The 12,566-nt window shown below is 52.9% G+C and overlaps 1 protein-coding gene across 2 annotated transcripts in view; it reads left to right on the forward strand.

Moving 5' to 3' along the window:
- KIAA1671 (KIAA1671 ortholog) overlaps nt 1-12,566 on the forward strand; it is a 172,642-nt gene that overhangs the window by 106,413 nt on the left and 53,663 nt on the right. The window contains exon 1 of one of the 2 annotated variants that reach the window (XM_090290566.1): nt 7,086-8,404. The exons of the other annotated variant lie outside the window; for it this stretch is intronic. Coding sequence (XP_090146692.1) covers nt 8,120-8,404 — 285 coding nt within the window. The 5' untranslated portion in view covers nt 7,086-8,119. Of the gene's footprint in view, nt 1-7,085; nt 8,405-12,566 lie in introns of those variants that run through there. 2 annotated transcript variants of the gene reach the window in all.

Genomic DNA, 12,566 nt, shown 5'->3' on the forward strand with positions numbered 1-12,566 from the left:
CCTGTGATCTTCTGGTGCCATCCTCTTGGGGTATCAGTGCCCAGAGAGGAGGGGAGCACTGCCTGGGTATCCCTAGTCGTTGGTGACACAGCCGAGCAGGCCTCAAACCCAGGTTTGTGGGCCCAGAGCCGACCGCATTCTGCTGGGGAAGCGAGTGGGGTGGTGCAAGGGACCCTCCGAGGTCACCTGGACCTGTGGTCTCTGGAGCTTTCATTATGGCTGGGCCCTTGTCAGCCCTGAGGGTGAGAAGGAGCTCCGAGGCCTCTGGGGGAGCCCTCTGCTCATCATGATCAGGCTTGACTTGTGGTTCGTGGCTGGAGAGGAGGGAAAAGGAACACAGGGTAAGAGCTTTGGTCCCATGACATCATATTCTGCATCCACAACCTAGCCTCAGTCTGAGGAATGGGGGGCTTAGAGGGGTAGAGCAGCCTGGTGGGAAGAGCACAGGCTTTGGGCTCAGCCAGATCTGGGTTCGAGTCATGACTGTGCACAGCGACTGTGTGATGTGGGCTAGTGGCTTTGTCACCTGAGTCTCTGTTTCCTGATCTCTACAATGGCACCATGGTTATAACCTTCCTGGGTAATACAGGCCCAGGAGGGGGCAGGGCGCACAGTAGGCCCTTGGCAAGTGAGAACTCCTTCAGTTTGTTATTATAATTACTGCAAAGCCCAAATAAAACCCAGTGGGGGCCAGGGATCGGCCCTTTTATTCATTGTCTCCCTAGCATCTGGCACATAGTAGGTGCTCAATTAAATGCTTGTTGAAGTCAGAAGGGAGGAAGGGAAGGACCAAGGAAAGAAAGGCCTTCTACTCATTCTTCCAATTTTTTATCATCCTCATGGAGAGACTTAAAATCTTTGAGGTTCTGTTTCAGCAACAGCTCAGCCAAGTTGGAACAAGCTCACTGCTCAGAAGTAAGTTTCTTAGAGGATGTCATGCACCCTTGTCCCAGTTCTAATCATTGCTCCCCAACGACATCTCCTTCTTTTGCTAATTGATCCAAAAATGTGGAAACTCGGCTGCTGTGGTGGAAAGCAGCGTGTTGACCAACTCCTGGCAAGGCAACCAGACAGATCCCAGTGGGTCCCCCGTCTCCTTCCCTGGATGCTCGAGGAGGAGGTGGCTGCATCCCAGGGCCCACTGTTCCCCAAGCCAATGGACAGCCAGCGGGATGAAAAAGGCAGTGCCCTGGGCCCAACCCATTCCCATTTGAGAGGTGGCCAGGCCCCCGGCTTTATTAGGTGCCCAGCTCTCTGCAGAGGGGCTGTAATTACAGACTGGCCTTGCCACGCCAGCGGGGTCATGCATTCAGCTGTCCCCAGTGTGGAAAATGCCACTTTCCGCTTGAGCTCAGGGTACGGCCTAATGAAGAAGGGAGATGGGCCCCTGGCTGTTTCTAGAAAGTTTTCCTTTCCAGATTATTTTTTTTCTCCCTTCTGAAGGTTAATTAAGGGCATCTTAGGCCAGTACAATAACTATTTGAATAAGAATGTGATAAATGTACACAAGGAAGTAGTCTTGGGCTTGGTTTATAAATAATCTGGAATGGACTTGTAAGATCAAGTCATTTCTGTGTTTTGGGTTTTTTTTTTGTTGTTGTTGTTGTATTTTTTTTTCCATATCAGAATTCTTATCCCTGTTGCCTTGGAAACAAGCCTAGGGAGAGGAATGTTGGGAGCTGTGGGACTCAGGTTCAAGCCTCAGTGGTTCCTTCAGTTTACCCAGTAGGCATGGCGAGCGCCTGCTGAACACCGCGTGCTGAGAATCAAAGGTGAGCAGGGCACATTCCTGCCGCCCATGGGCCCGGAGTCCACTGCGGAGCCTGATGGTGAAATCAAGTCTCAGTCCAGTGTGTCAGTGACGCGGTGGGGGTGACGTGGCAGGGAGGAGCCCAGAGGCCACCCTCCATGGGCATGAAGAATCATGGCAGGCCTCTTGGAGGAGGGTGTAGCTAAGCTGAGATGGGAAGGGCAGTAGATAATGACCAGGTGAGAAGGGAGGAACGGTTTCCCAGCCAGAGGGGACAGCATGTGCAAAGACAAAAGGCTGAACGAGAGGCACAGTAGTGTGTCCCAGGACGGCCGTGTGTTCCGTTTGGCTGGGGTAGAGAGAAGCTGGGGGAATAGGTGGGAGGGACATGAGGCCAGAGACCCTGCAAAGTCCGGCTTGTGCCCGCGCCTCCTGTGGGAAATTGGGGCACCTGCCACAGACCTCCTGTGGGCGCCGAGCCAGTGAAATAAAAACACTGACCATCTCTCTCTGCTGGCTATTCCAGTTCTGACCGTCTAGGAGCCTATGGTTTGAACAATGAGATGATACGTGTTAGGACAGAATAATGATCATTCCTTGCGGCTGCCATTTACAGAGTGTTTACCACTCGCTGGGCAAGAAAGATCTTAGTTGTTTCTTTACCACAACCTTTTGGAGTGGGTGGGCTTTTTGATCGCCTCTTTACGATGAAACCATGACTCGGGGTCTAAGGGATGCTGACCTTGGAGGGAGACCCTGAGCCTCAGCCAGCCCTCTGAAAACATTGCTCCCTCCAAGGGGGAGAGAAAACGGGTTTGAGCTGGGTCCACAAGTCAGTTTTTCCCCACATGGTCCCAGAATTAGTCTCCGGGCCCCTGGCAAGAAAGGAAACTGGTGATTTACAACCAGACAAGTCCTAAGGCAGGCAGGAGGTCTGGGGCCAACCCAGACAAGCATGTAGAATAGTCACCAGCCTCATGCAGAGGGGGCGTGGGGCAGAATTGACCATTCTAAGGGGTCTTAGAGGCGTGGGTAGAGTCTGGCTTATGCCCTGGAAGGCGGAGGCCTTTGGAATCACATAGGCCTGGGTTCGAGTTCCAGAGCCCCACTTGCCAGCTCAGTGACCTTGAGCAAGTCCCTTCAGCTCTCTAAACCTCACTTCTCCTCTGTGGGTAATGGGGATAATTAATAATAGGACTCACCCTATAGGGTTGTTGAGAGGGCTATTTGTGGGTAACCAGTTCCTGCCACATAGTAAATCCTCAGTTCATGGTGGTTATTATTTTACCATGCCACTCTCCTCCTAACATAATGTTGGTGTATTTTTAGGCCCAGGATGCACAGTCCTGGAATGCCGAATATCAAGGGGAAGCGGGGTGTAAAGAGGGTCATATAAGTGGGATTTAGAAAAGTTGCTGACAGTAGTTTGGGCTAGAGGGGAGATCCAGTAGAGATGGGAAGATAGGGAAAGGCAGCCTTAGACAGGGACACAGCATGGGCGAAAGCCCAGAGGCAAGACTGACTGTGGCCCTGCCCACTGGCCTTTGCACATGCTGTTCTCGGTCAGCCTTCTTGGGGTGCTGCTAATCATCCTTCAAAATCCCACCCAGATACTCCTCTTCCGAGTGCAGATCCTCAATAAGTGGTCACCTTCCTTTTGCTCTTCTTTCCTCAATTTCCCCCTTTTTTGGTTGGGTTTCACCTCCCCCTCTTATGTTCCCACAGCTTGTTACTCTCTTGTCCATCATGGCCCTTGGCACATGTATTACAATTGTTCGTTTTTTTTTCTGCCTTTTTCTTCCATTTGACCAGGAGTTCTCTAGAGCGCTTTTTTTTTTTTTTTTTTTTTTTATCAGCTATTTTGGAGAAAATGGTAGCCCCAGATTTGAGGTGGTCCATTGGGACACCCTTTCTACTTAATGGCTGAGGATCAGAGAGCCACTCTGAGCTCTTCAGGGACTAAAGATCCCCTAGGGCCAGCACAGAGCTCATGTAAAGTAACGCACAGGGAATGTTTGTTGAATGAATGAGTGACCAATGTTCTGATTTTTTGTAACTGCACACGCTTGTCTGGAAATGGCGCTCTCCGGGCCCTGCCTCACGTGGTGGATCAGATTCCCATTTGTTTCCTGGACCTCAGCAGCTCCGCCAGCAGTTTTGGATTAATTATGTAAGGAGATGGCTTTCTTTTCTTGTTGCTTCCCAGCAATGTCCCGACAGGTTCCTGGAGAAAACAGAAGAGTTTGCAGGAAAAGTCCTCCGGAGGGGAGAGTGCTTGCACTGCCCCAGTTTTCAGAGAGGGACGCTTTTTATAGTCACGCCCTCAGAGCACATTGTACCTAAAGGGAGGCTGGCAGGAGCAAGCCTGCAATCTGGCTTTTCAGCTCCCTCTGCACCCCTCTCCCCCGTGTGTGGGGGAGGAGGCGGGGCTTTGTGGTCCTACCCGCCAGGTGGTCTTCTCTGCTTTTGCAGACGCTTGTCTTCCACCCAGACGGATCTGGCAAAGGCCAGGATACCCTCTGCCTTGTCAAAGGTGTGAGGCTGCAGGTACCAAACTCGACCACTTAATAGCTACGGCCCGAGGACTGGTCACTGAGTTACCTCAGTTTTTTTCCATTTGTAAAATGAGGGTAATAATCACAGGACAAACTTCATTTCATTGTTGAGAGGAGCAGGTGATGTAATGTTGACCTAATAACAGTGCCTAGCAGACACTTAAGTGCTACCGACAGTGTCAGTGACAGTGATGAGTTGGATGATTGCATCTCTGAAAATCAGAGAGGTTAAGTCATTTGCCCAGGGCCAAACAGCTAATGAGAGCTAGAGGCAAGTCTCCGACCCCTGAATCATACACTGTATTGATTTAGCAAATCCAGGGCTGGGATGAAGATGAGGTAATTGAGGCATTTACCTAGGATGCAGAATTTAAAGGGGCACCAAACAGAAGTCAGTAATCAAGGTAAATAATAATGTAATACAGCCCTTAAAAAAAAATCAAAATTAATGCAAAAATCCATGATGAGCAAACTATCAACATTATAAAGACAGGATTGGTATGACTGATTTTTTTCCCTCTTGCCTCTGATGTCATTATGGCTCAGAGCTGTGCCGAACAAGTCTCTTTTTGATGGACAATTAGGTTCTGACTAATTTTTCAGAAATACACACATACACGAGTATGGTGAACATCTTTGTAGCAAAATGTCTGTATAGATCATTCTCATTTCCAAAGGTGGATCACAGGGTGTAGAATCAGATCGTAAACTTCAGGGCCAAAAGGCAGGCTCATCCTCCCACCCCAGCCTTTTATTATGAAAAATTTCAAAATACAGAACAATTATACAGGGAACACACATATCCCCCCAGCTAGATTCTAAAATTACTAACATTTGTTATGTTTTACTTATAAACATCTAGCCACCCATCCATTCCTTAGTATGTCTTCTTTATTTCTCTGTATTTCCAAAGTAAGTTACAGATATCAGTACCTTCTGCCTGCATGTCATTAACTGGCAGGCCAGTATTTTTAAGACTTTGATCTGGGGTGTTCAATTCCTTTCAGGAAGTATATACTGATTTCTGTTTCCATCTGCTGTGGACATATGTGTCTCTTTCTCCATAGCCTGGTCAACACTGGGTATAATCATTTTCAAGGTATTTAAAGGTATTTAAGGCTTTGATTTAATGTTTTTCCTTCTGAAGATTCCCTGTAGATTACTCCCCTCTGTGTCCAGGTTATCTGTTCAAAAGCTGTGGTCCTTTCCAGTTCTTTAGTTATTTCCAGTGCGGGAAGGACTCAGCTCTCTCTCACCTGGAAGTTCCTGTCCTCCGGGGTGAGGGAGAAGGGCTGTGAAGTCACCTGCCTGCAAGGCGGCTGACTGTGTGCACTCCGTGTCAGGACAGTGAGTGGCTTTGGATTCCAGGGGGCCTGGGCCCTTGGAGGCTGTACAGGTGGTGGGTGGGCCGCAGTCATCTGAGAATGTGACCCGGGATGCAGGGTCTGCTTCCCAGTGGTTCACCCCCGGGGCTGCTGTCTGTTAGTGGGGCCTCTGAATCTCTCTGTGTGGTATCTGGCTGCCCCCAGGGTGATCTCAGAGGGCAAAGTGGAAGCTGTGGTGCCTTTTATGGCCTAGCCATGGACGTCACATGCTGTCACTTCTGCCTTCTTCTTTGGGGCACACAGGCTAACCCTGTGGTATTGTAGGGGACCATGCCAGGGTGTGCAAGGGTTACTGGGGGCGTCTTGGAGGCTGCCTACCACATTGTGTGACCTTGGCAGATGACTTTGACTTTCTGGGCCTCAGTCTCCTCCTCTGTCAAATGGGTTCATGAGTTAATTCCTGGGACCACTTGGGATGGCATCGGGGACCCATGCTGCAGTACGCATTGGCCACCACTGTAGTGTCCTGCTGGACCGTGAGCCGCGTGGCAGGGACCATCTTAGCTCTGTGCCTGTGCCCGGCCCCAAGTAGGCCCCTCTGACTGTCCAATGAGTGAGGGAAAGGAAGAGTTGATTGAACGAACAGCCAGAAGGATGAGGGGTCTATAGGGGAAAGAGATCTGTGTCATCAGATGCCTTCGTGAAAAACTCTCAAGCGATGCCCTTTGGTCGGTGTCTGGGGAGCAGACAGTGGTTCAGCCTGCGGTGCTGCGGGTGGGGGGCGTGCTCGGGACACGGTCAGATTGGCCAAGAGGTCCGCGTTGGACTTGGTGTTCGAACAGTAAATATTTACTGAGCTCCAACTCTGGTCCAAGAGGTGCCCTCTTGGATCTGGTAAACGGTTGGGAAGGAACAGCCTCTGTCCATGCCCTAGTGCTACCCTTGCTGTGTGACCTTGGGCAAGTGAACCTGTGTCTCTGAGTCTGCATTGCCTCATCTGTAACATGGGGGTATCAGGAAGAAGCAGTGAGTGTGCCTCCCCTCCGGGATCCAGCGGCTGCTGACCCTTCCCGACAACCCTCTGTGGTCTCAGATGCTGCTGTCTTGTCCCCCTACCCCCATTCCACTTACTCCAGCTCTGTAAGGGTTAAAACCCAGGAGCTCATGTGACCCAGTGTAAACATGAATCATTCCCATTGCTCCCTGTGCTAAGAGCCTGCCCGCCCAGGATGGGGCAGATGCTGTGCCCCAGGGTTGCCATGGCAACCCCGCCTGTACTGAAATACAGCCCAGCCCAGTTCCTTCCTTGGGGGACCTCCAGGGCTGTTTTACCTGGCTCAGTGTTGCCTTCCAGGGAGACAGGGAGAGAAGGCTGGAAAGACGAGAGAGAGAGAGAGAGAGAGAGAGAGAGGAGAGAGAGAGAGAGAGAGAGAGAGAGAGAGAGAGAGGGAGAGAGGTGGAAACTGAGACACAGGGAGAGGGAGGAGAGAACCTGATAGAGAAACAGACCGCCAGGGGGAGACAGACTGACAGCCAGCCAGCGGTCCCGAGGAGCTGGCCTGTCACCCTAGAGGCAGCTTCTCAACTGTTCCAGCCTTCCGGGGCTGCCAGACCTCGGACATACGTGCACACACGCACCCACGCGCACCACGTGCGGCCGCATCTCCCCTGCGCCTGCAGTGAGGGCACAGGGCGGGTAGGCAGCCTGGCACGTGAAGCCACCGTCAGCCCCGCGGGACTGTGAGCGAGTTGAGACTTGGGGGAAAAAACGGGGGCGGATGTCAGCTCCCTGGGCGTCTGCCTCCCTGAGGTCCCTCCTGCATTCCTGGGCAGCGAAGCCCCTCGCTAAGACAGGGACTGATGTCATCCTGGGCTGCTCAGCCGGGGGACACGGGGGCCCTGGTGGCTGCCTCCGGAAATGAGCTAGCTGCCTGCCGGCCGACAGGTTTGGAATTTCTGGCCAGAGAACAGAAAACCTGCATGGGTCAGGTGAGCGGGGCCCAGCTGTGGGCAGCTGGGCAGGGGGCAGCGGCCGGTAGTAGTCTGCCCACCTGGTCCTTCCAGTGTGCTCCTGGGAGGGGCCACCCACCTGGAGGAAAGTGAGGACGAGGGTGCCCAGGGCCACCGTCTTTTCCTCCCCCCACCTCAAGGGACTGTCACACCCTGGAGCCAGTGCCGCTGGTTCCTTCAGGCTCCTGGTCACAGCCAATTCCGTGAAGTGATCGCCAGGGACTGGATGTTGGACCTCCCAGCGTGTTGACTTTCCAGCGCTGGAGGGTGGACTCCCAGCCTGACCCTGAACTCTCTTCGGAGCGAGACCCACGGCTGCAGCCGGCTTCCAGCTCGGCAATGTTGATTCACTCTCGGTTTGGCTGAAGAGGGCTGCTGGCTTTTCTCTCCAAGCAAGCCCCAAACTTCCAGGACGTCAAGTAGGAAGAGGGGGACCCTGGCATTTTTTATTGCTTTTCTTCCTCTCCCCTCCCGGCCCCATGGATTACCTGGGGGACAAACTCACCATGGCCCAAACCCACATGACCCAGTGGATGGGCACCATGAGGAGGTCTTTCCAGGATGCCCTCAACTTAGTGACCACCACGGTGAGCCACGAGCGGAGCAGTGGGGAGCCCACCAGCCGGACCCCCTTCAAGCGCACTTCGTCCTTCCGACACCTCGCCTCCCGGAGTCGGGAGTCTTTCCGCCGCTTCTCCGCTCGCAGCCAGCAGAGGTTTTCTTCCCTAAGGAAAAGGCACCCGGATTCGGAGCCACCAGATTTTGTAAGCTTATTATGTTTTTCTAAAAATATTAAAACAGCAGTCAAAGGTCCTCCCCTCCCACATTCCCCTGGTGAGGGGGCGGGGGTCCCATAGACGCAGCCAGGGAAGTTGCCACTTCCAGAATAATTGTCCACCAAGCCCCACCATTTCCTGTCCCCGGCGCGAGGGGAGAGGCATGTGGAGCTGATGCCCCAGCAGCAGAGCTGCTTGCTGCCCCGAAGTGGTGGGGACATGGTACCGATTCCCTGTCTGTGTGGACAGGCAGCACAGAAGCCGGGCTAGCTTCGCCAGGTGACTTATCTCTAAGTGCCACTAGTCTAGCCCCTGACAGAAATGCCTGTCCTCCCCTATTTTTAGGGAAGATTAGTTGGCACCTGCTTTGTGTCCTCACAGCATCCCAGGATGACTTGAGTGTCCCTGTCGTGTGAGTGTCGAGTTGTGGCTTGTGTTGTGTTGTCATCGGACCAAGTCTCAAGGTCATGGTTGATTACCTAACGAGACCCCAGGCGGTGGGCAGGTTTGCCCTCTGGTCCGTGGGCCTGGGGCTCGGTGTGCGTGGGCAGGATGGGGCCTTGGGCTGGGTCCCAGGGCTTCACAGCTCTCACTCAGACAAGCTTCACAGGGCTTGGCAGATCGGCTGAAGTGACAGCTAATGATTAAAAACTTAGCCTGTGTCTTGCTAGGGGATGGTGTGGACTCAGTCTCAAGTACCTTGCTGATGGTTTGGAGAGGTGGGCCCAGAGAGGGAAAAGCATCTGCCTGGCATAGCACAGGACGTAAGTGGCAAGGCTAGGACTAGAACCCCAGACTCTGACCCCCACCACAGGGCTGCCTCTTGCCAAGCTCCTGGCATGAATTTCTCTAGCACTTCCTGAAAACTTCAGGGAGTCCATATCAGCGACGGGGGTTGAACTCAGAGAGGGGCTGGCATTTTCGCACCTGACTGCACTGGCCGGTTCTCAGGTGGCTGCAGATGGGCGCAGGGCTAAGCCAGCGCCTTCCCTGGGTCCAGCCTTGCGATGAGTCCTGATGGCCTATAGGGACCCAGCATTTGGGGATGGAGTCCTGGGGTGCAACAGGTTTTAAGCTGACCATCTGCACCATTGAAGTAATGCTCACACCTGCCCTCAAGGTGCAGGGACTGACCTGGCATCCCCTTGGCTGGCCGAGAGAGGCGCAGTGACTTTTGGGGGCCACACAGCAGTCAGGTGCAAACAGGTGTCTCATGAATATGACATCTCTTGTGGTCTGTGCTGCTTCGTGGCCCTGGGCAAATCAGTGGGGCCAGAATTTATGAGACACATCCCCCATTCCAACCTCTGGAAAGGGGAGCAGGCCTCTTGTTCCCTCTTTCTGTCCCTCTGCCTCTGTCTCTCTTGTTCTCTCTCTGACTCATTGCGTGTGTCTGTCTCTTTCGCGCTTGGTCCCTCTCTGGCAATTCGGTTAAGGGTGTGGGGGTCGGCGACATTCAGCTCTCCCACCCTGGGAGCCGTGGGACCCTGGGCATCGGCCTCGTTGCCGGTGTAACGGGGGTACCACTGTGTGGACTAATGAAGTGAGTGCCGTGTGGGCCGCTGCCGTCTCTGCTTACTGTTCTTACGGCGCCTCCAACAGAGTGAATGCATGCGAAATAGACCTGGGTGTCAGGGTCCTGCCCGTTCAGCATCCAGCCTCCGCTGGGGGTGGGCACCAGCTGGCGCTGGGTGGAGAGCTGGAATCGGACTCTGCCCTGTCCGTGCGGAGGAAACTTGACCTGTTGGCAAGCCTCAGTTTTCCCCTCTGTCAAGTGGGTAGGCCTCGGGGGTTATAAGGTTGAAGTGGATGTCCCTCATGGTGCCCAGCACACAGCGCATGCCTAAATGCCTTCTCTGTTGGGTGCCCCGATGTTCTGGCTTAGCAGGATGAGGGCCGGGATGGGATGGGAACACATGCTCTGTCGCAGGGGACTCGGGTTCTAATTCCAGCTCTGCCACCTCCCAGCTGTGCAACCTTGGGTGGACTCCTCCTGCCTCTGTGCCTCAGTTTGCTCGTCTGTGAAATGGGGGTCGTCATCATTTCACGGTTACATTTCCCATTATTATCATTTCTGGGTAGTGATGTGCCTGTAACCTTGTGATGCCACGTGGTATATGTACCTTAAACGCCAGCAATTGTGACAGCCAAACCTTTTCTCCCAAGCCACTTCTCAAAGATTCCCAGCGAACTGGAAAATCCACCCATATCCCCTTTGGCCTGGGGATTTCACTTAAATATTTGTTTTATGGGAGGAAATTTTTAAAGCCACAATTACTTAAGAGTTTAGAGGCAGCGACAATATCCGCAGCTGGTGTTAAGAGGGGCAGGGACTCAGTCTTTATGGCCTGGACTTGTACATGATTTATCTAAATAATCAGTTCAGTTCCAAACCCTGCCTGAGGCTCGTGTTTACTCCGAGCCGCATAGAAGAATCTGTGGCAGGCCTAAAGTAACCCTCAAAGGCGTGCCCTGAAATGTTTTCTAAAGCCAGCCTTGAAATAATTTGCTAATGGCCTGCCTCTGCCTTTGAGAAAGAAAGGGGGGAATGAGGGAAATCAAACTCATTGTCTCCGAGCCACAAAGGCAGGAAGAGGCACGTTGTATGAGGCCCGGCAGACTAGGCAGACTCCACACAGAGGCCAGACAAAACATTCCAGAACCCAGGAGCAACGGCAATGTGGCAGGAGGCTGAGGCTGGAAGAGCAGTGGGAAGTGGGGGTTTCCAGGGCCAAAGGGTGTTCTGCAAAGGTGACTTGGGAATAGGACAGGCTTGGGCTCCCGTCTCAGCTCCACCACGTGCCAGCTGAGGGACCCTGGGCAAGTTAAATCACCCATTTCGTCCTCATGTGTAAAATGGGGCTTCACCTGGGACTTGTCTGGTGGGTGGTCCAGTGGGTTGGGGTAAAAAAGAACCAGCACAGCCCTGGCACCTGTGAAGCACCTGACATACAGGAAGTGCTTAATGAGTGTGCATTTCACTTCACTTTCAGGGGTGGGGGGTGGGGTGCAGGCTCTGGATGCTTCCCACCTGCCTAGGTGGCCAGACCGGTCTGTGCATCAGCAAAGCGGGCAAGAACCTGGCTGACCTCTCCTGAGTATTCGCGGTGTGCCAGGCACGGCACCAAGCACAAGGCGTATGTTCCTTGTATAGCTTCGCTGGTTCCCTCACCTTTTCCTCCCACCAGTATTGACTGAGCACTGACCAGGGTGCTGGTGCTGGGGACGTGGCCGTGAACAAGACATACCATCCCTGCCTTTGCAGAGCTCACTTTTAGAGGGCAGATCATAAGACATGGTAGCACATAAATATGTCATATAAACACAAGTATAAAAGTAAAATATCAAGGGCTTGCCTGTAACATCAAACTATTGCCATATACCAGAGTCTCTCAGCCTCACCACTACAATGTCTTGAGTCAGATAATTCTTTGAGGGTGGGGGAGCTGTCCCATGTATTGTAGGGTCACCCCTGGCCTCTCCCCACGTGGTGCCAGTAGCACCCCCAAGTGACCACTAGAAATGTTTCTAGATATTGCCAGGGGTCTCATGGAGGCAAAATAGCCTTCAGCATCCCCCCCCAGTTGAGAACCACTGCTGTATATAATTTGGTGTGGGGGCAGTTATAGTGATAATTGTAGCTGGAGTAGTCTCCCTGCCGGCCTGAGCTGGGAGAGGAAGGAAGGGGTCCCACACATTGAGTGCCTTCTCCTTTCCAGGAACTGGTCTCATCCAATCTGCACAACTGCCCCTGAGGGAAGTGGGGTATAGTGAAGCACAGAGAGGTGAAGTCACAGGTCAGGGGTCACACAGCTGGGATTGGTAAGGCCAGGTCTCCAGCACTATGGCATGTGTCAGTCTCACTGGACCTACAACCCGCCCTGCACTGGAGATTCACAGTTTAAGCATCAGTGCCCGTGCTGAAGGAGGAGTAGGAGTATTTTGTTCTACATCAATTGTAGAGTGAAACGGTTGCCTAAAATATTCAGCGGGGCTCGGTGTCTCTCCCACCCCCAGACACATAACCCCCGCCCCTTTATTTTAGCAACTGGGAGAGGGTTTCAAAGTAAAGAGATGTTTGTGGCTCTCGTCTTCAGGAGCCCCATTTTCAGTCAATACATCCTCTGTACTAATTTCTTGAGTCTTTCAT

The sequence above is a fragment of the Furipterus horrens genome, unplaced genomic scaffold (genome assembly GCF_987537825.1).
Source record: "Furipterus horrens unplaced genomic scaffold, mFurHor1.1.pri manual_scaffold_11, whole genome shotgun sequence".
In the NCBI taxonomy this organism is placed as follows: Eukaryota; Metazoa; Chordata; class Mammalia; order Chiroptera; family Furipteridae; genus Furipterus; species Furipterus horrens.